The sequence below is a fragment of the Loxodonta africana genome, chromosome 3 (genome assembly GCF_030014295.1).
Source record: "Loxodonta africana isolate mLoxAfr1 chromosome 3, mLoxAfr1.hap2, whole genome shotgun sequence".
Taxonomy (NCBI): Eukaryota; Metazoa; Chordata; class Mammalia; order Proboscidea; family Elephantidae; genus Loxodonta; species Loxodonta africana.
The window spans coordinates 119018821-119046270 of NC_087344.1; the positions used below are offsets into that span (position 1 = coordinate 119018821).

At 38.2% G+C, this 27450-nt stretch overlaps 1 protein-coding gene across 1 annotated transcript in view; it reads left to right on the forward strand.

Annotated features, from left to right (window-relative positions):
- Nucleotides 1-27450, forward strand: part of ST6GALNAC3 (ST6 N-acetylgalactosaminide alpha-2,6-sialyltransferase 3) — a 366441-nt gene that overhangs the window by 117255 nt on the left and 221736 nt on the right. Inside the window, exon 2 of the mRNA XM_010591182.3 lies at nucleotides 2103-2512. Within this exon, the coding sequence (XP_010589484.2) occupies nucleotides 2154-2512 (359 nt within the window). The 5' untranslated portion in view covers nucleotides 2103-2153. The remainder of the gene's footprint in view (nucleotides 1-2102; nucleotides 2513-27450) is intronic.

Below are 27450 nucleotides of genomic sequence, written 5' to 3' on the forward strand. Positions count from 1 at the left end.
ACATGCACACACACACACACATACTTCCTACCCCCTCCCCTGCTTTAATTTTCTCTGTTTAGTCCTTATCACCATCTAACATATTATATACTATACTGATTTATTTATTGCCCTTTTCCTGATACTGTATGAAGGCAGGGATTTTTGTTTTTATTTTTCAAGCTAAATCCCCAATACCTGGAACAGTGCTTGGCACATAGCAGTTTCAATAACCACTTTGAGTACCTACTATCAGTGCTGGAGATGGTTTATTAAAGTTCTATGAGGATTATCCAGATGACCTTTCTGAGGCACTTTGCTTCTCAATTTACCCATCTACATTGTGACACCTAAATTGTACCTGTTGATATTTTGCCTTATACTGATTACTTCTGGGTTGCTTTTCTATCTTCATCTAAGTCAACAATTCCAAATGAATTGAAAAAGTCCATTTCTTCACTAATACTAGCTTAAGTGCTCAGACTTCTTATAAGTTATTTTTAATTCAGTTCATTTCCTAACTTAACCATTACATATTGAGCCCCTAAGTTATTCCAGGGATTCCTGGGAAGTGGGAATAAAATCAAGAAGACAGACATTGACTCTGCTCTTAGAGAGTGCATGTCTAGTGGACAGACATAATTAAACAATAAATTAAAGTACAACACACAAAGTAAAATAAGGGCAGTATCTGGCACAAGAGGGACCACTGACCAATAAGCACAATAAAAATCCAGGATCAAATGTCAGATAAAAAATGTAGACTCTCATAGAAGGAAGATAAGAAAAATGTATACAACAAAGCACATTGCTTCTTTTATCACTGCTTTAAAAGATAGGATGGCTTTTCTTCCTGTGGGAGGCAAGGGGCAAAAGTAATTTATCTGGTTTGTTTAGCAAGAGAAAAAGCAGGGGGTAATGGAAAGAGCAGTGGCCTTAGAGTTAAAAGATCTAGATTTTGAATCTACCCCAGCAACCTGATCATCTGCAAGTGCTGAGAGCTCTTAACTTCCCTGGCTCTTCCATTACCTCATTGGTTAATAAGCGGAGGGTGGTGTACCAGACTAGCTCTAGAGACTGTCTATGTACGTGCCTTTCCTGGCTTCTTAAAAGAGGCCTTTCCCTATCCTAAGGAGTACTGGTGGTGCAGTGGTTAAGTGCTCAAGTGCTAACTGAAAAGTTCAATGGTTCGAACTCACCAGCTGCTCCTTGAGAGGACGATGTGGCAGTCTGCTTCCGTAAAGATTTACAGCCTTGGAAACTATATGGGGCAGTTCTACACTGTACTATAGGGTCTCTATGAGTTGGAATTGACTTGATGGCAATGGGTTTGGTTTGGTTTTTGGTTCCTTATCCATCAAGATTAAACATAGGCACAAAGGCCAGTTAATGCGGTAACTCAAGAGAATTTTTTAAGGGTCTTTAATATTTTGATAGCCTGGGACTTGTCATAAATTGTACTGGGTTCTGAAAAGATATGTCATTATTTGCTGAACTCTTCATATTTTAATCAGCTACTACATAACCATTCACACGTATAAGTAAAATGGAGAAATGATGCCTGGATTTGTTCCTTTTGCTTTTCTTTTTTAGCCACTGTTCTTATGAAAGAGATAGCATCTTTCTGTATTTTCTCTTTTCATTTGAAATTGCAATTCTGAATGAAAATGACTATTTTGCATTTAATTAAACTGAGACGTGGGAAGAGAAATTAAAATGATTTTTATAACTTTTTATGTATTTACTTTTTAAATGGAAGCATGCCCCTAGCTGGATAACCTGTGGCAAACCCATTACCAAACCCGTTGCTTTAGAGCCAACTCTGATTCATAGCAACCTTATAGGACAGAGTAGAACTGCCCCATAGAGTTTCCAGGGAGCATCTGGTGGATTCCAATGGCCAACTGTTTGATTAGCAGCCGTAGCTCTTAACCACTACCCCCCCAGGGTTTCCTAACCTATGGCAGTAACTGTAAATTATATAGAGTTTTCACAGCTATTCCCAAACTCAGCAATTATACACAATGCCTGAAGTTTTTCTTTTTCCAGAGAAGCTTGTTTGAATAGCTGGAATTTACTGATTTACCTATTTCTCCCCCACCTCCTGTTTTTCTGTTTTTCAGCCTTTGCAACTGGACTGTGACCTTTGTGCCATAGTGTCGAACTCAGGTCAGATGGTTGGCCAGAAGGTGGGCAGTGAGATAGATCGCTCCTCCTGCATTTGGAGAATGAACAATGCCCCCACCAGGGGCTACGAAGAAGATGTTGGGCGCATGACAATGATCCGCGTTGTATCCCATACCAGTGTTCCCCTTTTGCTAAAAAACCCTGATTATTTTTTCAAAGAGGCAAACGCTACTATTTATGTTATTTGGGGCCCTTTCCGTAACATGAGGAAAGATGGCAATGGCATTGTTTACAACATGTTGAAAAAGACAGTCGACATCTATCCGAATGCCCAAATTTATGTGACCACAGAGAAGCGCATGAGCTACTGTGATGGAGTTTTTAAGAAAGAAACTGGGAAAGACAGGTGAGTCCTCTCTGAAGCAGCCTTCTTGTCTTTTATACCAAGTCTTTGCTGAGTCCTTGTGATGATTATCAAATGAACAGAGTAACTTTTCAGATCGATTGCTATGTGTTTTTTACTGTTATAGGTACTCGATGAGCCAGCAGCAAGGCCTCATTATTCCACCTACACTACTTTCTGTTCTCTTTCCCTTTTGACTGGCTTGAGACTTCGAAAACACTGGATGCTTCCCTAAGATATCTTTAGATCTTTTCTTATTTAGCTCAATTTGCTATTGATTAAATTTTTTTAAAAAATTGGATTTTAGCTGAAAGCGGAAGCCCATACATTTCTGTTTCAAAACATAGAAATGTTAAGGAACCTTAGGATTATGTATTGACCGAAACTCCTTGGGAAATTGTGGTTAAAATTTACCTGAGGCCACAAACAAAATAACCTATTGATTCTCTGGTAAGGTCGTATAGCTTCTCGTATGCAGATGGGCTTTGTGATTTGAAGACCATAACGTGGTATCTAAAATATTAAGCAGAATGCCATATTGAAATTATATCTCACTTAGCGCTGTGGTTAGGTATTTGGCTGCTAACCAAAAGGTCAGCAGTTCAAATCCACCAGCCGCTACTTGGAAACCATTCTACTCTGTCCTGTAGTGTCACTATGAGTCAGAATCAACTCGACAGCAATGGGTTTAAAATCATTGATAGTTGAATCCTTGAAGAGAAATGGGGTATAAATACCATCCACTCAATTATCCAAATACTGACTTGCATTTTTTCATTACATCTATTTCTCCTGCAGCATCTTGTAAACTCCCCTTCCCACTTCCTTTTCTTCAGACCTACTTGCCTCATTCTTCCCCATCCTCTGCTCCTGCTTCTTCTCGCTCCTCTGTTTTCATCACGGTCATCTCGCATATAACTCTTTTGCCGGCTATTTTTTTCCTTCATCTTTAGGAACGGAAGCAGGATAAGGGAGGGGAGTGGAATCACCAATCAGTAGATCTCGGTCGGTTCATATCTTTAGCTCTGATAAAGAGCTGCTGAAGGAAGATATTGAAACCAATGACTAAAGTTTTAAATTATCTGTAAATTTTGCTTTTTTGTGCAATGCCATGGATAAACTGAGCATTGGCTATAATTCCAGTATTAACATTCAGATTTCCTCAGAATATATGTCTTTAACTATTTATTGTTATTAAATCTAAACTTTTAAACATATTGGGATGTATGCTTGCTTGTGGGGGGGTGCAGCTTCTGATATCTCTGGGTATAATTTGAATGGTGATAATAATTTTAAAATCTTATGTGGACAGACTCTCATATTGATATCTTGAGTTGATTTGAATTTAACATTTTCTACTTCTGAGCATCAACAATGCACAGCTTCACATAAAATGCAAGATGGAAATAGTTATAATACTGACCCTTTTTACTGTTAGAGTTAGCAAGAAGAATCCTAAAGGTTAAATTTGAATTGATACAGCATAAGCTGTCCAAAAGAGACAGGCAATGGAGATAACAGGACTAGGTATGGTGCTTCAAAGAAATATTCTGTGTAAACAAGACAATTCTCAAAGGGCTTCAGAAATTTCTGTTTTTTTAATAGCCTAGAGCAATGCAATTAATTAGATAGATTTGGTTTTTCGTTACTCATAGTTAGCCCTCAGGGCACCCCCAAGTCATAACCATAAGCCTTAGGATCCTTTGGGGGTATTAGAGAAGAGCTTAGCATGCTGTTTGTTCCTAAGTGTTTGGCCTTTGCCATGAGTGTACGGTGAGACAATACTATCACAAATGTGTGGCTTGTACAATAAGAGCTGGGAAAGAATAGCTTTGAGAGATTCATTTTTCTTTAAAAAAAAAAAATTTTTTTTATAATGAGGAGAGCTGTTTGTATAGTGGGAAAAAAGTTTGCTTGGTAGAATTAATTGGCTGGTATCATTCAATGGGTTGTTGTTGTGTGCTTTTGAGTCAATTCCAACTCATATCCACCCAATGTGACAGAGTAGACCTGCCCCGTACAGTTTCCTAGGCTGTAATCTCTAAAATGCATAGACAACTTCAACAACTCAACAACAAAATGGACAAACAATCCAACCAAAAAAAAGGGCAAAGGACATGAACAGGCACCTCACCAAAGAGGACATTCAGGCAGCCAACAAATATGTGAAAAGATGCTCATGATCGTTAGCCATTAAACCAAAAACCTGATTGCCATAGAGTCGACTCTGACTCGTAGTGACCCCATAGCCACTGGAGAGGTACAAATCAAAATTACAAGGAGATACCCTCTTACCCCTGCAAAAATGGCGGTGATCAAAAAAACAGAAAACAGCAAATGCTGATGAAGTTGTGGAGGAATTGGAACTCATAAACATTGCTGATGGGATTGTAAAATGGTACAACCACTGTGGAAAACGGTATGGTGCTTCCTCAAAAAGCTAGAAATAGAGATACCTTATGATCCAGAAACCCCACTTCTAGGTACATATCCCAGAGATATAAGAGCAGTGACATGGATGGACATATGTATACCTATATTCATTGCAGCGTTATCCACAGTAGCAAAAAAATGGTGTAAAAATGGCTTGGGGATAGTGTCTGACCTCCTCCAACTCCACAAGGGGGAAGGAGAACCAAGATCAACAGCACAAGGCTGACTCCCATGAGGTAGAGGCCAGACAAGCCTCCTTTCTCTACCATCTTTACTAATTCTGACACTAACTGTCCCTCCCACAGCACTCTCTACTTCTCTGCTGGGTTCGATAATTCATTACAGTGGCCACACAGAGCTCACAGACCATACTCACAATTACAGGGTTTATTAGGGAAGTAACAGTTACAATTCAGGCTCGAGAACACTCAGGATACAGTTCTTCCATCAGGACAGGCCCTCTCTAGCTATGCTTGCAGGCACACCTCTCCCTGGCCCTCAGTCACTACCCAAATGTACTCTGTTTTCTCTCCCCATGGGCTAGGAAGCCCATCCCACCACCTCCTGCTGCAAGGCCTCTGTTGCTGGGTCTCTCCTTCCTTGGTGGTAGTGGACTCCTCCTCTCTGCTCTGGAATTGGCTCTCTTTTAAGGCAAAACTGAACAATCCCCTTGGTAAGCCACAATTATCCTATCACATAATCTAATCACCTGGGTGGGACTTACAAGACTATGGCTAGAAAGGCCACACAAAAGTAATCAGTCACACTGCAGGCCACCCCTGGCTTTTCTAGCCATGATTCTTTCATATTTGGTGGATAACTGATGGAAACAACCTATGTACCCATCAATGGATGAATGTATATACCAAATTGTGGTATATACATACAGTGGAATACTATGCAACTATAAAGAATAATGAGGAGTTTGCGAAATACGTCATAACATGGATGGATCTGGAGGGCATTGTACTGACTGAAATAAGTCAATCACAAAAAGACAAATATTGTATTGTTCCACTATTACAAAAGGTAAAGAAGAGATGTACACACAGAAAGCAAAGTTCTTTGATGGTTACCAGGGATCGGAGGGAGAACGAGGGGGAATTACTTTCTAGATAGTAGACACTTGTTACTTTTGGTGATAGGAAAGGCAATCCCAAATATGGGTGAAGTCAGCACAACTTGACCAAGGTAAATAAAAACACTGAAAAATACATGAAAAAAAAAGGGACGATTTCAGTAAATGCTATAACATAATTTTGCAACAACAGCAAAAACAATCAAAAAACATGTGGTGACATAGGTAGATATGGATACATATATGTGTGTATCAAGGCACTTGGGTGTAAATGCACATTCCTGTATAGGTGTACCTGTAGACATATGTATACACATGTTAGTGTGTGCTGCATATATATCCACATATATCACAAAGCACATATGGACCACAGTTACAGAGCTTTCTTAGACATATCCCAACACCTCGCAGGATTGGCTTACTGGGTCAAAAGTCTCGGGATCATAGTCTCAGGGGATATATTAGTCAGGTGGCATAGCATAGTTCATAAAGATAACGTTCTATGTCCCAGTTTGTAAGTAGTGCCTGGGATCTTAAAAGCTTGTGAGCGGCTATCTAAGTTACAACTATTGGTCTCTACTCATATGGAGCAAAAGAGAATGAAGGAAATCAAGGGCTCAAACTAGTCCATGGAACTAATAGCCCGGAGGAACCACAAGCTCTTTAACGTGAGACCAGAAGAGCTAGCTGGTACCCAGCCACTACTACCGACCATTCTGACCAGGAACACAGTAGAAGTTTCTGGATACAGTGGGAGAAAAATGCAGAATAAAACTCAAATTCCCAAAAAAGGCTAGATCTATTAACTGATGGAGACTGCAGGAACCCCTGAGACTATTGCCCAAAGATACCCTTTGAACTTGGAATTGGAGCTATTTCTGCAGGTCACCTTTCAGCCAAATAATAGGTTGGCTTATAAAATAAACAACATCACCCATAAGTAATGTTATCCCTTAAACAATTTTATGAGACCAAACAATTAAGAGTTACCCAAAAGCAAAGATGAGACAGCAAGGAGGGGCAGGGAAGCTACATCACTGGAAACAGAACAAACAGAACGGAAATAATGAGAATGCTGACACATTGTCAAAATTGTAACAAGTGGCATGGGACAATTTGTATAAAAGTTGTTAAATGGGAACCTAATTTGTTGTGCAAGCTTTCACCTAAAACATAATGAAATATTATTTTAAAAAAAAACTAATTTGCTATTAAATTTTCTCTAAAAACACTTTTATTTTAAAAAAGCAGTAATTCTTTTATATATTTAATCCATTTTCAAATTTCTCCAGTTATCTCATAAATAAATTTTTTATCAGTTTGTTTAAATCAGGATTAGCATGCAGTCCATACATTTGCTCAGACGTTCAGACCAGAATTGGTATAAGGTTCATACGCTGCAGTTGATTAATATCTCCTATTTTTGTCTTAGCTTATAGGTCTCTCTCATTCTCTCTCTCTTTGTTGTTGAAGACACTTAGTCATTTGTTCTGTAGAGCTTTTCACAATCTGGATTTGGCTGCTTGCATGTTGCCCAAACTTTTGCCAAGACTATTTAAGTGGTATTTCTGTAAGGAGGAATACTTTCTGGTTTTCCCTCTTTTTATGATCCAAGCAACCATTAATGGTCATTGACTACATCTAATAATACATTAAGTAAACTCTCCTTGCCATCAAGTCGATTGTGACTCATAGCAACCCTATAGGACAGAGTAGAACTGCCCATAGAGTTTCCAAGGAGCAGCTGGTGGATTCCAACAGCCAAAGTTTTTGTTAGGAGCTGAGCTCTTAACCACTGTACCACCGGGGCTCCAAATTATACATTAAAGGTTGCAAAATGGCAATATTTTATCATTCCCTTTTTATTTATTAGCTGAAATAATTTATAAAGTAAAACTTGCCCTCGTTAACCATTTGTTTACCATGAGGGATATAATACAGAACAGATCCTTTCTCTTTATTGACCAGGTTTCATGAATTGACTCCATAGCATCATCTAAAAAAAAAAAAAAAAATTTTTTTAAGTTTATTTTTATTATTTTCATGTTAACTTACAGACTGTGAAACATATTTGAAGTGTTTTAATTTATAAATTATCCTTATTGATGTTGAAATTGTCCTATTTTGGCCTGTGGGAATCCCTTCAAATTGTTTTTTGAGTCCTTTGGACAGGCCCTCAGCAGTCTTTGATAGCTTCTTTGCTTCCTGGTATCAGAGGATGTTTCAGGCTCTTGTATATATCCTGACCCAGACATAACCCAGAGCTGGTTTCAGACATTTGTTTAATGAACCTTGATTTCTTATAGTAGGAAATGGTATTTAAGAGACCATAATCTTGACACCCTTGGTACCCATTGATCCTGGGTTGGTCTTTGTTTCTTTGCCTTTTCAGTGGACAGAGCTAGTATGTGAACAATAAATGCTGTATTTAAAGATAAAACCATTATGAGTTCAGACTGATACTTCCAATTCAAATTCAAGGCTACCAGGTTTCTGTTTTATCTCATCCAACTTACATCTGTTTCTTCTTTCTACCATGCTGACAATCACAGGTCCCAAAAACAGCAGTGTAATTATTCATCTGCTTTATATCACAACACACACGCAACAATCTTAGAATAACAGCACAACCGGCAATATTATTCCTATAAACAATTTATGATTATTCTGCATTAAATAAGACATTTTAATGCCTAGCGTTCATGTTGTAGCCATGCTCACAAAAGTGCGTGTTAGTTATACCCCAACAAAAGTTTTTAATGTTTTTCATCTATGTAAGCAGGAGTAAGGTAAGTGGTACACATCCTAGCAGGGGCAAGGGAGTGGTGAGGAAGGGATGTACATCCAATTTTACTTTTGTTTTAAAGCTAGTTTGGTTGGTTTGTCTGCATTTATTGGAACTCTTTAGCAAGTATTCATTTTTATCATCAAGTGTTTAATGAAGAGATCATGTCACCATTAAGATGTATAATTTATAGAATTTAAAAAAAAGTTGTGTCACTAGTAGTTAAAGTGATACATGATAGGAAATGATTAAATGCAGTTCCTCAAAGAAAAATCAGTCTTCTCAGCTTGCTTTACTTCTTCAAAGTGTTAAAATCCTCTCTTAAAAATATCCCTCCCCAAATTTAAGCTGGGCATCTGTATCTTTTTTTAGTGAGTTTATGTTTGTCTCCAGGGATTCCTCATTGAAGAAACATGGAGTAGTACAAGTATGCACTCTGCTAAATTTCTCAGGATAAGTTTAGGCCCACTCATCAGCATACTGGAGTACCTTTTCAAGCCAAATGAAATTTAATTTGCTATCTTCTCAGTTACTGACTAAAATTATTTGGCTTGGTAATCAGAAAGGCTGACCTTGTGGGAAGGGCTGAAAGAACAAAAAGGGAAATCTGCTTTCTTTCTTTGTCTTTTGGCGCCCAGTTTTCTTTGGAACTCTAGGTCCTATGGGCAGTGGTTGCCTTTAGATTTTCACTTACCCAATAAATTTCTGGAAAACAAGAATTGTGAATTCTATAGCAACTCTCATTGCTTCCAAAAAGCTTTGGAATTAAAGATCATATATTGAAAACAATCTGGACAAAATGGATCTTTTCTTTTTGAATGATTGGTGTGCATCAATAATATTAGCCTGATGACATTGACACATTTGCATTAATACATCTTAAGACTGAAATACCCTAGAGGTGCTGACATGGCACCATGCTCAACACTTGGAAGAATGTGATTATGTGCCTGGCTGTGTACAGATGCAAAGGGAATATTGATTTTCCTGGAGAAGCAATAAAGATCCCATGTGAGATATTCCACCTAGGGGCAGGTGGGCAATTGCTGCTTGTATTCTACTTCAGAAATATGTTGGCAAATGCAGACACATTATTTAATTAAGCAATAATTGAGACCCCATTAAAAAGAGCAAAGCTAATTCTGGGCTGATAAAGGGCCCTGAGCTGCCCTAAGTAGGTCTTAATTAGCTGGCACCAATGCAGCTCCACCTTCAGGGACGGATGAAATTAATGAAAGCTAGCAGCCAATAGATCAATGTTTCAAGATGTTACTGCCTCAGGTGAAGGGGATATGGGGGGCGGGGGTGGGGAGGCATTACTTTTAGGGATCATTTAGGAGACAGGATGTACAAAAGTCACTTTCAGAAAACACTGACAAAATGGGAAACTGATTCGTAAATACCAAAATCTCTACCTAGCTAATCTTCATCAGAGTGTTCCTTCCATTCCCACTCCGTCTTCAGCAGAGAAAAAGAAATCAGCCATGTGTCATTCCTCACTGCCTTCTGTGGTGACAGTTTTATACTCTGGCATGGGTTTCGAGTGCAGCTCAGGTTTCACTATTTCAGTTTGGAGATTTTGAAAGTTTCTTGTGCGGCTGCATGATCAGCCTTAGGGGTTAAATTAACTCAGGTCCTTTGGGTTTACAAACCCTTAGTAGTTTCCAGAGTGGGAAGGGGTTTCAAGCTTTCCCACCTGGGAATTTCGGTACTCTCTCTGTCAGGATATAAGGTGACTTGCCTCAACAAATGCAGAATCAGCAGTGCAGTAAGGGGGCAAAACAAGAACAAAAAAATAACCTGCCAGTCTTAAGAGTCAGCCACAAGACCCAGAAATGTGCCTCATTCTCTCAAAGGAACAATTTTACTCTTCCTGGACTCCAAAAGCAAAGACGTCTAGTTATTTCTAACTCAGAGTAAATACAGTAAAACCTGCAAAAGCCAGAACCTGTGTAAGGCAGATACCTACCTGTCACAGAAGGAAAACTCAAATATTTTCTCTAAAACAAGCAATAGAAAAGTGGTAAGACTACACACTGTCAAAGACGGGAAACCCATGAGACCCTGAAAAATAATGCAGTCCCGTTGAGTTCCAGCTCTCTCAAGTCTCACTGTATCTCCTACTCTCGGGAAAACCTGGACCAAGAGAATGTAGGAACAGTAGGACAATTCTTGGATTGCAAGATAGGACACAGTGTTAAAAGCATTATTGTCCTTTTTTTTATTCTTTTCTTCTTGAAGACAGTCTTTGCAAATACAGCATCTCAGCACATTTTCAGGAGCAACGTTGACATCTTTCTGTTAAAATGAATTAATGTTTCCACTCCAGCTGATGTATTTGGCAGGAGCAAAAAGTTCACACAGCAGTCACAGGCAGACCTGTAGTACTCCTGAGTCAAAAAACATAATAAGGCATCCAGGGCTGTGTTTTTCTGTTAATGAGTATTGGGAAACCGGGGACGGTCCTTTTCCTAATTATTCATGATGGGATCCAGTGACCTACATCAGGCCTCCTCTGTAATACACAGGTGCTGGAAATTAAAAATTCAATAAGAAAAGAGGGAAAGATAAATTTTAATAATGGGAGGATAGGAGAGGCACTTATGATTGAGATCTCAGTACCAACCTCTCATGTGTTCAAAAAAAATACATACACACTGGGCAAAACTATATTTGACAAGACAGCTTAGTATTAGAATAACAGAAACTTCTAAAATTCAGTGACTATTTTAAAAAGGGAAAGCAGCCAATCTAATTAGGTAAATATGGTTCGCCTGGGCCAGAGTTAAAACACTTGACAGAATGGCCAGATATGTAGCCAGATAACTGTGTATAGAAAGAAAGTTCTTTTAAGTCCCAATAAACACTTATGCTGAACATTTTCCTCAATATAAAGACTTCTGAACACTGAAAACTGCAGGAAAGCCAAAGAAAAATAGGCTTTAAACTAGAAGCCTCATTAGAATATGTCCATACTTTAAAATTTTATAATGGCTTTCAAGGTTCCCCCTCTTTTTTTTTTTAAGTCATGGGATTTATCTCTTCTGTTGATTTATTTCCTCCTTTTATAATTTGGATTTCTCCTCTCCTTTCATTTTTTTTTTTAACCATCTTTTTCTCTCCAAATTTAGATCAAAATTAAGATAATTAACAATGATTATATACTTGCCCTTAAAAAATGAGCGTGAGCAATGTTTTTTTTTTTTTTTTTTTCTCAGTTCTTACATGCCTTGGCTCCTTTTAAGAGAGTTGGTTGTTTCGAGACTTTTTTGTGTGTGTGAAAATATACACAACAAAACATACCCCCACTCAACAATTTTTAAATATATGCAGTTCATTGACAATAGTTTTATGTTTCACATTTTGTGACCATTCTCCCTATCCCTATCCGTATTGTTTCACTACCATTAAGCTCTGCCCCTTAAAGTTCTCGTCTATGTTTTTGAGTTACCGTTGTCTATTTAATCTCATATAGATAATTCTCTGTGTGTGTGTGTGCGCGCGCGCGCGCGCACTTTAGGTGAGGTGAAGGTTTACCGTGCAAATTAGTTTCTCATTCAATAGTTTATACACAAATTGTTCCGTGACATAGGTTGCACTCCCCGCAATGTGTCAGCACTCTCCCCATTACCACCCTGAGTTCCCCATTTCCATTCATCAGGTTTTCCTGCCCCTTCCTGTCCTTTCATCTTTGCTCTTGGGCATAAGTTGCCCTTTTGGGCTCATGCAGATGATTGTTCTAAGGTGCACTTTCCTCACATCTGTCATTGTTTATTTACAGGTCTGTTGTGGCATGGTGGGTAAGATTTCAGCTGCTATCCAAAAGGTTGGCAGTTCAAATTCATCAGGCCCTCCTTGGAAACTTTGTGGGCAGTTCTACTCTGTCCTATAGGGTCGATATGAGTCAGAATCGACTCAACGGCAATGTTTTTTTTTTTTTTTTGGTCTGTTACTTGGCTGAAAGGTGATCTCCAGGAACGGTTTCAATTCCAAGTTAGAAGGGTGTCTAAAGGCTATAGAGTCAGGGGTTCCTCAAGTCTCTCTCAGACAGTAAATCTGGCCTTTTTTTATTAATATGAATCTTGTTCTCCGCTCCCTCCCCCCCCCCCCCACCAAGACCTTCAATTCTGTTCCTGGTCAGAATGGTCGGTAATGGTAGCTGGACACCATTTAGTTCTTCTGGTCTCAGGCTGGTGGAGGCTGTGGTTCCTGTGGTCCATTAGTCTTTTGAACTAATTGTTTCCTTGAGTCTTTGGTTTTCTTCACTCCCCTTCGCTCCAGACGAAAAAAGACCAATAGTTATATCCTAGATGGCTGCTCAGAAGCTTTTAAGACCCAAGACGCTGCTCACCAAAGTAGGGTGTAGAATGTCGTCTTTATGAACTATGTTATGCCAATTGGCATAGATGTCCCCTGAGACCATGGCCCCTAGCCTTCAAGCCCAGTAACTCAGTCCAACGAGATGTTTGCCTCTGTCTAGAATGTTTCCATGACTCTGCCCCTGTGTGCTCTATTACAGATGTGAACATATATGCAGCATATACAAATATGTATGTAGAAATATCCATAGCCAAACCTACATATGCACATGAATGTACTCCCATACGCACTCCCATATCTATTCAGCACGCGTATCTACCTATGTGTCCACTCATAAGTTACTGTTTGTTATTACTGTTGTTTCAGGATTGTCAGTTATAGCATTCCCTATTGTTGCCTTTTATTCTTGCATACCTCTCAGTGTCTTCCCTTGCCTTAATTATGCTGTGCTGGCTTCCCCCATATTATGTACTGCCTTTCCCTTCACTACTCTTGGTTTGTGATTGTTCCCTCCCTCTCCCTCCTATCCCTGGTAACTATCAAAAAAATGTTTCTTTCAGTATGTATACCTTTTCTTGACTGTTTATAGTAGTGGTCTCATATACTATTTGTCCTTTTGATAATGATTTATTTCACTCAGCATAATGTCCTCCCAATTTACCCATGTTGTGAGAGGTAGTGTGGATTTATCATTGTTCTTTATCATAGCATAGTATTCCATTGTGTATACATACCACATTTTGCTTATCCATTCTTCCATTGATGGGTAGTGTGTTTCTAGAAATTTGTCCATTTGTTCCAGCTTTTCAAATTTGTTGGAATATAATTTTTCATAATATTTTGTTATAATCCTTTTTATTTCAGTTGGTTCTGTTGTAATGTCACCCATCTCATTTCTTATTTGGGTTATTTGAATCTTCTTTTCTTTTGCCAGTTTGGCCAGTGGTTTATTGATTTTACTCATCTTTTCAAAGAGTCAGCTTCTAGTCTTGTTAATTCTTTCAGTTGTTTTTCTGTTTTCCGATTCATTTATTTCTGTTCTGATCTTTATTATTTCCTTTCTTCTGTTGGCTATGGGCTTCCTCTGCTGTTCTTTTTCTGTTTGTTCAAGTTGTAGGGTTAGGATATTGATTTTGGCCTCTTCTTCTTTTTTGATGTGTGTGTTTATTGCTATAAATTGACCTCTGTGCACTGCTTTTGCTGTGTCTCAAAGGTTTTGGTATGTTGTGTTTCCATTCTCATTTGATTCTAAGAATTTTTTAGTTCATTTTTAATTTCATCTATTACTTTGGTTTTTAACGAAAGTGTTTTTCAATTTCGATGTGTTTGATTTTTTTTTCCTTGTTCTTCCTGTTATTTCTAATTTTATAGTGCTGTGATTTGAGAAGATGCCTTGTATTATTTCAATACTTTTTAATTTATTGAGACTTGCTTTGTGGCCCAGAATATGATCTATTCTGGTGAATGACCCATTTGTGTTGGAGAAGAATGTGTACTGTTCTGCTATTGGATAGAGTGTTCTGGATGTCTATGAGGTCAAGTTACTTGATTGTGATGGTTAGGTTTTCTGTACCTTTGTTGAATTTCTATTTGTTCTGTACTTGCTCGAAAGTGATGTGTTAAAGTATCCTACTTTTACTGTGGAATTGTCTATTTCTCTTTACACTTTTGTTAGAGTTTGTTTTATATGTTTTGGAGCTCTATTGTTGAGTGCATAAATATTTATTATGGTTATGTCCTCTTGGTGGATTGACCCTTTAGTCATTATATAGAACCTTTCCTTGTCTTTTAAGTTGAATTTTGCTTTAAAATCTGTTTTATCAGAAATTAATATTGTCACTGTTGCTGTTTTTTGATTACTGTTTGCTTGATATATTTTTTTTCCATCCTTTCATTTTTAGCTTAGTTTTATCTTTGTGTCTAAGGTGTGCCTCTTATAAGCAACATATTGATGGGTAATGCTTTTTTATCCCTTCTGTTACTCTGTCTCTTGACTGGTGCATTTAACCCATTTACATTCAGTGCGATTATTGATAGGTATGAATTTATCACTGCCATTTTGTTGTGCTTTTTTGTTGTTGTTATCATTGCAGTGTTGATGGTTTCTTCGTTCCACTTACTTTTCTGAACTGAGCTCTTTTTGTTTATGGATTTTCTTATCATTTCCTTTGTAATTGATTTTGTGTTTACTGTACCTTTATGGGTTTTTTTTTTTTTTTTTCTTTTGATGAGTGAGTTTATTAATTTTCTTTGTGGTTACCCTGAAATTTGCCTTTATCTTCCTAAGTTTAAAACAGCCTGTTATACATTGATATCGCCTTGACTTCTGTTTCATATGTAAGTTTTGTAGCTACACAATTTATACCCTGTCATGGATTGAATTGTGTCTCCCCCAAATATGTGCCAACTTGGCTAGGTCATGATTCCCAGTATTGTGTGATTTTCCACCACTTTGTTATCTAATGTGTTTTTCCTATGTGTTGCAAACCCTACCTCTATTGCATTAATGAGGCAGGACTCAATTTACAAGATTAGGTTGTATCTTAAGTCAATCTCTTTTGAGATATAAAAGAGAGAAGTGAGCAGAGAGCCAGGGGAACCTCATGCCACCAAGAATGAAGAACCAGGACAGGAGCATGTCCTTTGGACGTGGGGTCCCTGCACTGAGAAGCTCCTAGACCAGGGGAAGATTGATGACAAGGACCTTCCCCTAGAACCAACAGGGAGAGAAAGCCTCCCCCTGGAGCTGTCACCCTGAATTTGGACTTCTATCCTCCTAGACTGTGAGAGAATAAATTTCTCTTTGTTAAAGCCATCCACTTGTGGTATTTCTTTTATAGCAGCACTAGATAACTAAGACATTCCCCCTTTTTATTTTGAAGTTGTCACCAATTACAGATAGATGTCTCTCATTCCTTGTTTTCAGTCTTGTAGCTTTATTTTTGAGAATTTCTTGTCTTGGTTAGTATCTGGGTAATATTGTCATGTGTCTTAATTTCACATTGTTGTCTGATGTTGTTGGTTCTGTCTGGAGGACTCTGTTTAGTATTTCTTGTAAGGTTGGTCTGGTTTTTACAAATTCTCTTAAGTTCTGTTTATCTGGAAATGTCCTAGTTTTGCCACTGTATTTGAGAGACAGTTTTGCTGGATATAATTCTTGGTTGGCAATTTTTTTCTTTTAGGGTTTTACATGTCATCCTGGTGCCTTTTTGCCAACACAGTTTCTACTGAGAATCGAGCTTAAGCTTGTTGATTCCCTTTTGTAGGTGACAGTGTGTTTTCCCAAGCTGCTCTCAGGATTCTTTCTTTATCTTTGGTTTTGGAAAGTTTGACAATTATATATCTTGGTGACTTTTTTGGGGGGTCTATTTTTATCCTATACGGGGCTCATTGAGCTTCTTGGGTGGATATCTTCTCGTCTTTCAGGACATTAGGGAAGTTTTCTGCCAGGAAATCTTCAAAAAATTTCTGTGTTATTTATTTATTTTGTCTCTTGTTTTGGAATTTCTATCATGCACAAATTATTCCTTTTGATAGTATCCCACATAACTCTGAGACTTTCTTCAGTATTGTTCATTCTTTTTTTCTGAATGTTTCTCAAAAAAATCAGTATCAAGGGACTTATCTATTTCACTGATTCTGTGTTCCATTGATTCAATTCTACTCCTATGTCCTTCTACTTACTACTGTTCTTTGGGTGGGTAGGGTGGGGTGGCAGATGGGGCTGAGTTAGGGTGGAGGGAGGAAGCTTGTGTTATGGTCTTTGGTAGGGCAGGGTGGCCAGGGTATGGGACCCTCTGCTGCTTCCCATCAGGAGGGTGAGAGGAGGGGGAATGAACCTCTTCAGCAGATGTAGGTGCCCAGGCACTTCCTATCTGCTGCAGCCAGCATTTGGAGTACTGCCTGGGATCTGGTCAGGTGGGGGAACTCCCACCGATACTCCACTCTTCCACAGCTTTGTGCATGTCACCGACCCTGGAGGTCAGGGACCACAGCTCATGAGTATACCTGACTTTGGATCTTGGCTCCCTCCCTGTTCTGTGGATGGCAGGATCCCTGGAATTCTCACCTTCCTTTCTGTGTTTTCCTTCCTTAGATTCAGATCATGATCTGCTCAGCTTGCTTTTCTCCAGGTGTGTTTATATCATTTCCCTGTTCCTTATGAGCATACCATGAAGTTGCCTTCCTACGTTCCTCACCTGGGGTCACTGCTGGCTTTGTTTTTAGATGACAACATTGAGCCGAGAAGGTTGGCAGAGCCCCTTCACTCAATTTCACTCCCCTTTTGCTGTGTTCAATCAATTTTTATTTTCAGTCGGTGTTTGATTCAATTCTTTGTCCTTTCTTTTCGATGTTCAGGGTTCTGGGATAATTATCTGCATCTGTTTCACTTGGTTTCCTGGGTATTTGTTGTAGAGGGATGATACAGTGCATCTGACTAGACTGTCATCTTGGCTCCTCCCTCTAGATAATTCTTTAAAAAAAATGTAATACTCAAGGTGAACATTCTTTATTAAATTATCTAAATTGTTGTTTAAAGATGACTTTGTGGATATTTTCAGTTCAAGTTTTAAAAGTTGTTTCCAGGCAGTAGATTCAGGGATTTCTCCAGCCTCAATGTATCCAGAAAGTCTAGTTTCCATTAAGAATTTGAATTTCTGTTCCACATTTTTCTCCTTTTTGATCAAGATCCAACTATTGGGTCCTTGATCGAAATGTTCAGCAATGGTAGCAGGGCACCATCCATGTCTTCTGGTCTCATGGCAAAGGAAGTAGTAGTACAAGGGGACAGTTATACCTGCAGTCCATTTCCTTCTCTGATTCCTGGGTCTCCTTCTTCCTCTGTTGCTCCAGGTAAATAGAGACCAATTGTATCTTAGGTGGCTGCTTATAAGCTTTTAAGACCCCTAAACTAGGAGGTAGAACAGAAACTCTAAAAACAATATTAAGCCAATTGACTGGAGAGGCCCATGTTTTATGAGACTTTTATTCCACATCATTATGTCCATTTTACTATTAGGTTTTTCAGTGTATGGGCAACTATTTCAAAATATCTTGCATAGTGTATGGGATGTTGTAGGAGTGCTGCAAACGTTTGTTGAGTTGAATTTTTGTTTCTTAGAAACAAAAATAAGAGACTTCTTGTAAGATGTGGTATTATTGACCTTTTAAATGGGCTTCCCTCCTTGTATTTTTTTCTTACTATCTCCCAGAGCAGACTAATGCTGTTGGTATACAGATAACACTTTGAATAACCCTATTCTAGATTATTTTGAATGAAAGTACAAGAAAACATTTCATTGTTCCCTGAAATAGAGAAGTACATAAAGAATAGTTATTTCCCAAATACCTTTGGTAATCTGCTCGTAGTTGGATCCCAATTTTGTGACCTGGCCTATGCCTGATCTAATTAAGCATGGGGCCAAGAATTCCTTAAGAATATCACTTGTCAGCAAGGGAATTATTTATGTGACTTTATTGTGTTTATTTTCCATATTCATCATGGACAGTGGACTTCTTAAGGACAGGGACTATGTCTGTCTCCACTTTATCCTCATACCTAACATACTAGAGTCAAGTCACCAAAATGCCAAACAAATATGCTATTTTACTCTATGCCTGTCAGCTAAATACCCCATACATGTTTCAGGTTTTCTCGAATTGACCTCAGCGATAACTTGCTTTCTTCTTTCTCCTATCATTACCACTACCATTACTCTAGTTTGAGTCTTCACTGCCTCTCACGTAGGTAACTATTAATCTAGCCCTGCCTCTATGCCTTTGAGGTTATTCACTCTGCTTGAATGCACTTTCTTCTATCACCATGCACAGAAATGCAACCCATCAACTGTTAACTCTTTCAAGAAGCCTTTTTTAATATTCCTAATTAGAACTCATATTCCCTCTCTGAAAACTCATAGCACTTTGCATTTATTTTAATAGAAATCTTTGCTCTGTACCATGCATTATTGCTATTTATATCTAATCTCCTCAAGTAGTCCATAAGGTCTTTGTGGGAATACTAGGTCTTATATATTTGTTTCCTCAAGCATCTGCTATAATACTTGATCTAATAGGTATTCAATAAATATTTGATTGATGGGTGGGTGAAAAAATGAATTAAACAATACCAAATAGTTTTCTGAGTTAAAAAATCCTTTTGCTATTTGTTGAAATACTTGTGAATTTCAGAACACTTTTCTTCAGTATATAGGGGTCACAGTAATGCCAAACAAGGCAAGTTCTACCTGATTTAGGATTTTGATAGAAAATTTTTTACCTTTTCACTCAGAGAGACCACCCTTGCTCTATCTTACCCAAAGGTTGGCAAATCTATTACATTCTCTAGGGCTTGTGTGACAGGGCACTGGGTTTTAATAAGTCACTGAGAGACCCATTTCTCAAATACAGGTTTCCATTTTATCTTCACTTTAGTGGCAGGGCAGTTTTCAAGACTTCACTCACAATTCTGTTAGCTATCAATTGCTTGGTGAAAAAACAAATCCTAGCACCCAAGTCCAAGATTAACTCATGATTTATAGGGTGATCTGGCCCTTTCTTAGCCCTCTGTTTTCTCTCTTACCTTCATTTATTAAACTTCCGCCATACTTAACAATGCTCCAGCCACACAGACTTCCTTGCTAAGCCTCAACATACAAGAGATGCTTACTACTTTGGGCATTTATTCTAGCTCTCTGCTAGAACACTCTTACCCCTCATATACTGCATGAGCTGTTCTGCCATATCCTTCATTCCTTTTCTCATCTGTCACCCACTCAATAAGTCTACCATGGCACCATGCTTAAAATTGAAATCCCCGCCTCACATATTGTTATGTATTGAATTGTGTTCTCCAGGAAGACATGCTGAATTGCTTCCCCCACCCAAAACCTGTGAAGTTGACCTTGCTTGGATATAGGATCTTTGAAGATGATATTGGTAGGGATTCAAACCGGTTCATTCCAGTTCAAACCCATGCTGATAATTTGCATTTCCATCACCAGATATACTGAATCTGAATCTACATTGTATCTAGATCTGCAAGTGATTATTATAGATCTCCAGGTGATTCTTATATATACATGTATACATAAGAATGTATACATAATAATACATACATGCGTATACATAAGAATCACCTGGATATCTTATTAAAGTGTAGATTCTGATTCAGCATATCTGAAATGAAATGCAAATTTTCGGCAGGGGTTTGAATTGGAACAAACCAGTTCAAAGCCCTGGTTATTAGTTAACCCGAGGTCAGTTAACATTAGAGTGGGATCTAATCCAATCTGAGTGGTTTCCTCATAAAAGAGGAAGGGACATAGAGGAAAGACGCAGAGGGAAAATGATGGAGTTATGCTGCAACTACAAGCCAAGGAATATCTGGAGTTATCAGAAGCTGGGAGAGAAAAGAAAGGATCTTCCCCTAGAGCTCTCAGAGATAACATGATTCTGCTGACACTCTTGATTTTGACTTATAGCCTCCAGAACTATAAGACAATAAATTTCTGTTCTAAGTTGCCCAGTTTGTGTACTTTGTTACAGCAGCCCCAAGAGACTGATATACATACCTAGCATTCCCAATTCTCCTTATCTTATTCTATTTTTTTTATAGCATTATTTACTTTCAAACATTCTACATAATACACTCATTTATTATATTAACACCCTCTCCTCACTTATTGACGTGATGAGGTTACACAGATGAGGAAATCGACCTTATGTGATAATGGAGGATGGCCATATCTGATCACAAAATGGAGGATGACCATATCATTATATAGCTGCCAAAGTACATCATTGCATAACTGTCAAATTACGTCACATAACTGTGAAACCACTGAGAATCATAGTCCAGCCAAGATGACACGTAACCTTAACCATTATAACCAGTGTTACTCTTGCTTCACACCCTGGCGTTCATTACTCCCAGAGATGTGTTGTTAATGCACAAAATACTCAGTCGATATTTTACTATTGTCATAAATATGAAATGTAGGATAATGAGACAGTAAGTGAGAAGATGTATTGTTTTTTGTCTCTCTCCTTCCACTAGAATATAAGTTCCCTAAGGGCAGAAATCATTGTCTGTTTTGTTCACTGATATACCCCAAGCACCTAGAATAGTGCATGACAAGTAGTAGGTACTCAATTAATATATGCTGAATGAATGACCTAGAAAAGCCATTAAATAAATAAAAGGTTCAGACAAACTTATACCACTTGCCTTAGAGTGTCAACCAAAATATCTTAGCAAGAAGAAAATACATATTTTCAGAAACAGTGCAGCTAAGTTAATAGTTTAAGGCAGTTGGCTCTGCTGTTGTGCTACAAAAGATACCAGGATGACTGTTCGCATATTCAAAGAGATCATCATTCCATGCAAGAAACTCATCTGACTTACTTTTACTCCTCAAAGCATGGACCAGGTGTTTAAATAGAATTGACCAAACTAGATAATTTCTTTGGTATCCTACAGAAACGACGGGGTGGGGGGGTGGGGCAAAATCCCTGCCTCTTACTCGATTTGGTGGAGGTGCTCAAAATTGAGCCTAAATCAGAATCGCTTAGGGGCCTAGTTAAAACACAGAACATAGAGTTCCATTCCCAGAGTTTCCAACCCAGTAGGTCTTGAGTTTACCAGTTACTGGTTTACCACTTGCTATCAAGTCAATTTCAACTCATGGTGATCCCATGTGTGTCAAAGTAGAACTGTCCTTCACAGAGTTTTCAATGGCTGGTTTTTCAGAAGTAGATCAGCAAGCTTTTCTTCTTAGGTGCCTCAGGAGGGACTTAAGTTAGCGCTTAAGCAGGTTAACTGTTTGCACCATCCAGGGACTCCTAGGTCTTGGGTAGGGCCACAAAGTTTGCATATCTAACAAATTGCCAGGTTTTGCTGTTGCTGCTGGTCCAGGACCACACTTCATGAGAACCACTGTAGTAGAGAAAGATTCTAACAGGAAGCCTATCCAATTATTTAAAAAACATTTGGCTCTATAATCTTTATATTATTGGTGTCATGTTGTATGAACATTTAAAACTATTTTTATTATGATATTTTTAATGGTGAGGAATTTTTTTTTAACCTCCTGTGAAAATCCAACTGTAGCTTTGTTGTTTTATTCTTCACTTTTTTAAGATCTCATCCCTCTGCAATCAGGCCAGATGGTGCTGCTCATTAGCTCAGGAGAAAGGGATGCTTTATCATTGAAGACAGAGAGACAAATCATTCTGTTCTCTGACTTCTAGTCAAGAGTCAACATTTGGGTGTATGTTCAACCTACTATTTGCTTTACGATTTTGCTCATTAGGTATTTATTACCCTGACAATGTTTGAGCTAGTCATTATCCCTCTGTCATGTATTTCTTTCAAATTATACTCATTTAAAGTTCAGATTGGCACTGTCTGACAACTGCCATCATCACAGCATTACTTCCACTAAGATGTAATTTCTCTTTTACCTGAATTATCTGGGCGAGGTGGTTATCCAGGAAGTATATCCATCACGTTGTATTTCATTCTCTGACTCACCATTTACAAATGTATAACCTGGGGTCTTCTTTGGTTGCTTCTAGCTCTAGGGAATGGAGTTGCTGATTTATATGAAGTAATGAAACCTGAGCACAATAAAGTAACACATGACCACATTTATAGCATTCTTTTTCTTTTATTGTATGTTTTCCTTATGAAGAAGATACAATGATGAAAACATATGATTTAATGAAAAGTACTAAAGAAAAAAACCCTGAAACACTCAGTGAGACACTGGCAAAGTAGGCAGGGAAGCTTTTCCAGAAACATGTGAACTGTGTGAAGTGGAGAACTGGTCAAAATGCAAGACCTAATAAACATAACAGTCATACCTGAGATATTCAGTTTTTGGAGCAAAAACATATTTTCTTTTTATTTATACTTCTCACTAAAAGGAGACTTAAAGTTATTATTAGATAGTTCATGCAAAGGCACTATTACAGATACGTAACAATCTCTTGATGTGAATAAGTCGTTTATTCTCCCCCAGAATGCTTCTCTATAGAGGTGTAATATTGAACATGTCAAAGTTTCTTGAACTTTTGTTGGTTGGAAGATAGGAGAAAGACAAGAGAATATAGTTTGGGGTTTCTGGGAGAGGTTGTCAATCTGTCTTTTTTTTTTTTTAATTAAAATGTAAGATTTATTAGATATATGTCTTCTTTCCACTGATGGGTGATGAAATAGCACCTCATTTTAAAAATTGGAGATTGGTTTGCTTATCCAATTAAGCCATCAACAGCTGCTTATGGAATGCCAACTGTGTATATTACACATTTTGTCGTTCTGGTTAAGTCAGTTCCAACTCATGGTGACACTGTGTGTGTCAGATTAGAACTACACTCCATGGGGTTTTCAGTGACTGATTTTTCCAAATTAGGTCACTAGATCTTTCTTCAAAGGCACGTCGGGGTGGATTCAGACCTACAACCTTTTGGTTAGCAGCCAAGCATATTAACCCATTTGTACCACCCAGAGACTCCATGTAGAGTACCTCATTTTTCTGAAGTAACTTCAAGCTTATGTGAATAACTAGTATTAGTCAATCTGTCTTAATTCTTCTAATTAATAGTAGATATTTGACCATTAAATCTTTATTAATGAAAATGTTAATATCCTTGTGATGAATTAAGTGTCCTACAGGGTATCTTGTATCATCGTGGAGACAAAGGGATTCTGAAGGTAAATGCAAAAGAAAGAATGGTTGCTATTTCAATGTTTCTCTCCCACTACAAATCCTGTGTTCTGGATATGTTTCTGTAGTACTAATCTGTCAGTCCATAACAAACACAGTTGGCTTTATCTAGGAGTCTGTTAAATTTTCTTCTATTAGGGGCATAAATTTCCCTTATGCTTAATGGTGACCGTAATTAATTTGCCCTTTGTCTCCTCTTTATCTTTACTTCACTCATAACTCATCTGATAGCTCATCATCTGGCCTTGGCTGAGAAAGAAGACCCTTCCAAACAGTGGATCATTTGCAACTCTGTCACCTGGAAAGAGATACATAGACTACGTTAAAAACAGACATGACTGAGTAGCTGGTTCATCGTATTTCCTTAGCAGGTGGATACTTGGTGGGCAGCAAGCGTGTTTCTGGTGTTTTTGCTGCCAAGCACATTTTCAACATTCAATAAATATTAAATAAGAAGAAGAATTTCTAATTAAGACGAACATTTTTTCTCTATTAGGCAGATGGTGCTCAATAGGAGTAGCCCATTATTTACAAGTATAACACAAGGTGCTGGCAATTGTCTATGAAATGTGGCTCTTACATCAGACACTGATTATGTGTTAAAGCAAACTTTTGTGACAGACAGCTTGATCAATATTAGTCGATGTTTGTGATAAAACTACACAGGGATGGACTCTGTGTATATGTCTGTAATTCTGCTGTTTTGATTATTAATATTGGCTTCAACTGTAAAAGTACTTTTCTACTTGATATAAGGCAAGTTTTGGCTAATTAGTATAGATCTGATTTTATCCCATAGACTCACCGGTTGGTAATTTGAGTCCTTATCATTGCATGATTTCTAAACAGATTTTTCTTTCATGTCCTTTGACTGTCTCTTTGTGGTTACTAATGCTAGATGATATAAAACTAAATGAACACCTCTGTGATGTTTGCAGTGCTCATATTACAAGCTGAAACCTTGGTGGAACTAAGGAGAGTTAATTAGGCATTCCCAAAATACACATCACTTTATGATTTTGCAGATCACCCCGATGAAAATAACAGTCTAATTTCGTCAAGTCATGTAAATTATAGTGAGAGGGATGATGACAGTAGGCAAGTCTCGGTTATTTGGAGAAGTTAATTTTGTTGTCAGCCCATGCACATTTTCAAAAATCACAAACCGTAGTCAGAAGTTCTGGCACAAGTGAGATTTGGTGATCAGATACCATTTTCATTTCTAACGTCTGCCTTCTAGGCGTCATGCAAATAGGGATTTTTCAAGGATGTAAAACTAGCAGCTTCCCCCTGTTAGGAGCTTAGCAAGCAGCTGCCATGCTTTCTTATAAGAGAGAGAAAACATTCTGTTTACTAACATACACCCACATGTGCCCACCCACGTACACTCACACCAAGCTATTCCATTTAGGCAGTTTTTCTTTTTTTTTTTTGGTTTGGTTTTTGTTTGTTTTTTTGAGACAGGCAGTACAGTAGTGTAGCTTTTTCCTAGTCTTTTGCAAACATTTCGTTCATTCTTTCAGCATGTATTCCCTAAGTGCTAACTAGGTATCAGGCATTGTCCTAGACGTTGGGAATCCACCGGTATTTGAAACACATTTTCTAGTTTCACTGGTAACTCACCGGAAGCTCTGGCATGTGTTGGCAGGTTCTCTCACCTCCTTGTTTTTTGCTATTTATGAATAATGCTCATCAGAATGTTATTAGGTAGGAAATGAAGGCAACTGAGAAATCCTGCCAGTGCTGAACAAACCCCAGAGTGAACTAAAAATATGTTGACCACAAGGATGTGCAATGAACCGAGATGTGTTCTTCAAGCAGCAAAAATAATTATTGTGCCAAAGCCCAGGCTTTACCTCATTGTCAGACAATCAGTGAGCTAGAGATTTCATCAGCATTCCTCACAAGGCCTGTTAAGAAAGCAAAACCGTGTGCTTTTTCTGTTAAGTCTGGAGTCTGCCCAGAACATGAGCTTATAAATATATTAGCTTAAATGAAGCTTATGATAATATAGGAGGTGAGTCATCTTTCTGTTTAGAAAAGTATATATTCTGTAACTCAGTATTTCCTGATTTCTTCTAGATATCTACATTACTTTTCTACCTTAATTCCTACGTCTTCACCCAAATGTCACCTTATCAGAGAGTCATTCCTTGACAATACCAAACCCACCGCACCCACCGTGTCCAGCTTACCAAACTTTATTTGTCTTTATCTCACTTATCCAGGGCCTGGCATATCGTATGTTTGCTCTTGTCCATTTTCCCTCATTAGATTGTAAGCACCATGAAAGCAGGACTGTGTTTTACCTAGTGCAGTATCTCCACTTCTTTGTATTACGCCTGGCACATAGGTGACACTCACTACCCAATTATTGAGTGGATGATGTCAAACTGTTTGGGATTGTTAGTTCCCAATATTGGTGGGAAAAACGTGGCCCAGTTGTTTGGTCAAACAGTCTAGACGCTATTATGGAGTTTTACACATGATTAAATCGGTTGGCCTTAAGTAAATCACATTACCTTTCATAAAGTGGTTAGGCCTCAACGAATCAGTTGAAGGCCTTAAAAGCAAAAAGGGAGCTTGCCTAAGGGAGTAGTCTGCCTCCAGATGATAATTAGCTATCTTGCTAGAATTCCTCTCTCCTCCTACTGTCTGCCCTACCTGTTCTGGGACAAAAGACTGCCAGAATTTCCAGCCTGACCTATAGATTTGGACTTGATAGCCTCACAATCACGAGAGCCAATTCTTTAAAATAAATCTCTCCCTATGTATATCTATATCATCTGTATCTGTATGTATATCTTACTGGTTCTGTTTCTCTGGAGAACCCTAAAATAGCCAAGAACTCTTAGCTTTGGACCAGAACACAGAAATCTCTACCCCACTGTGCCACATTTTCCCCACCAATATTTCATTGTACTATTTTTTCCCTGTGAGTTTTATTCTTTGAACTATGAATTGTCAAAACAAACAAGAAGCCTACATTTGCTGAATAGTATTTAATTTACTTCTCCATTTTCATAAATTCAAGATGTATTTAACAGCCCTCAGAGATTCTGATAACCAAGAGAACCACATTGAGGAGATACAGTTCTAGCTCAAAACGGAAAAAAAAGTGGAAGTTTCAGTAGGGATTCTTATTGGATAAATAAGTGATTTTTTAAAATTCTGTGCATAGCTCAAGAATCTCTATTGATCAGCTTAGAGCCACCGAAGGTGTCCAGAGATCTCAGGGAGGAAACTAACTACTACCTGAGCTGAACAAACTCATTTCATGGGTGAGGAAACTAAAACCAAGGCAAATTTAGTGCCTTTCTCAAGGCTACACCACAGCTTCTCTCAGGGAGGGACACCAGGCCATTAAAATCTGTTTAATTTTACCATCACGTTAGATAAGGTAAGCTATGAGCAACTTTCAAAGGTGGGGTTTAAATCTAACTAGTTTATTAATTTCTTCCACAACCATTGTAGAATACAAGGTGCCAGAGTTTCAGTGACAACTGGGATAGCCCCAGTGTAGTTCAGGGAGACAAACATGGCTTCACAGGACTATAGGGAAACCCTGCAGGATACTATAATGCCTCTACACGAG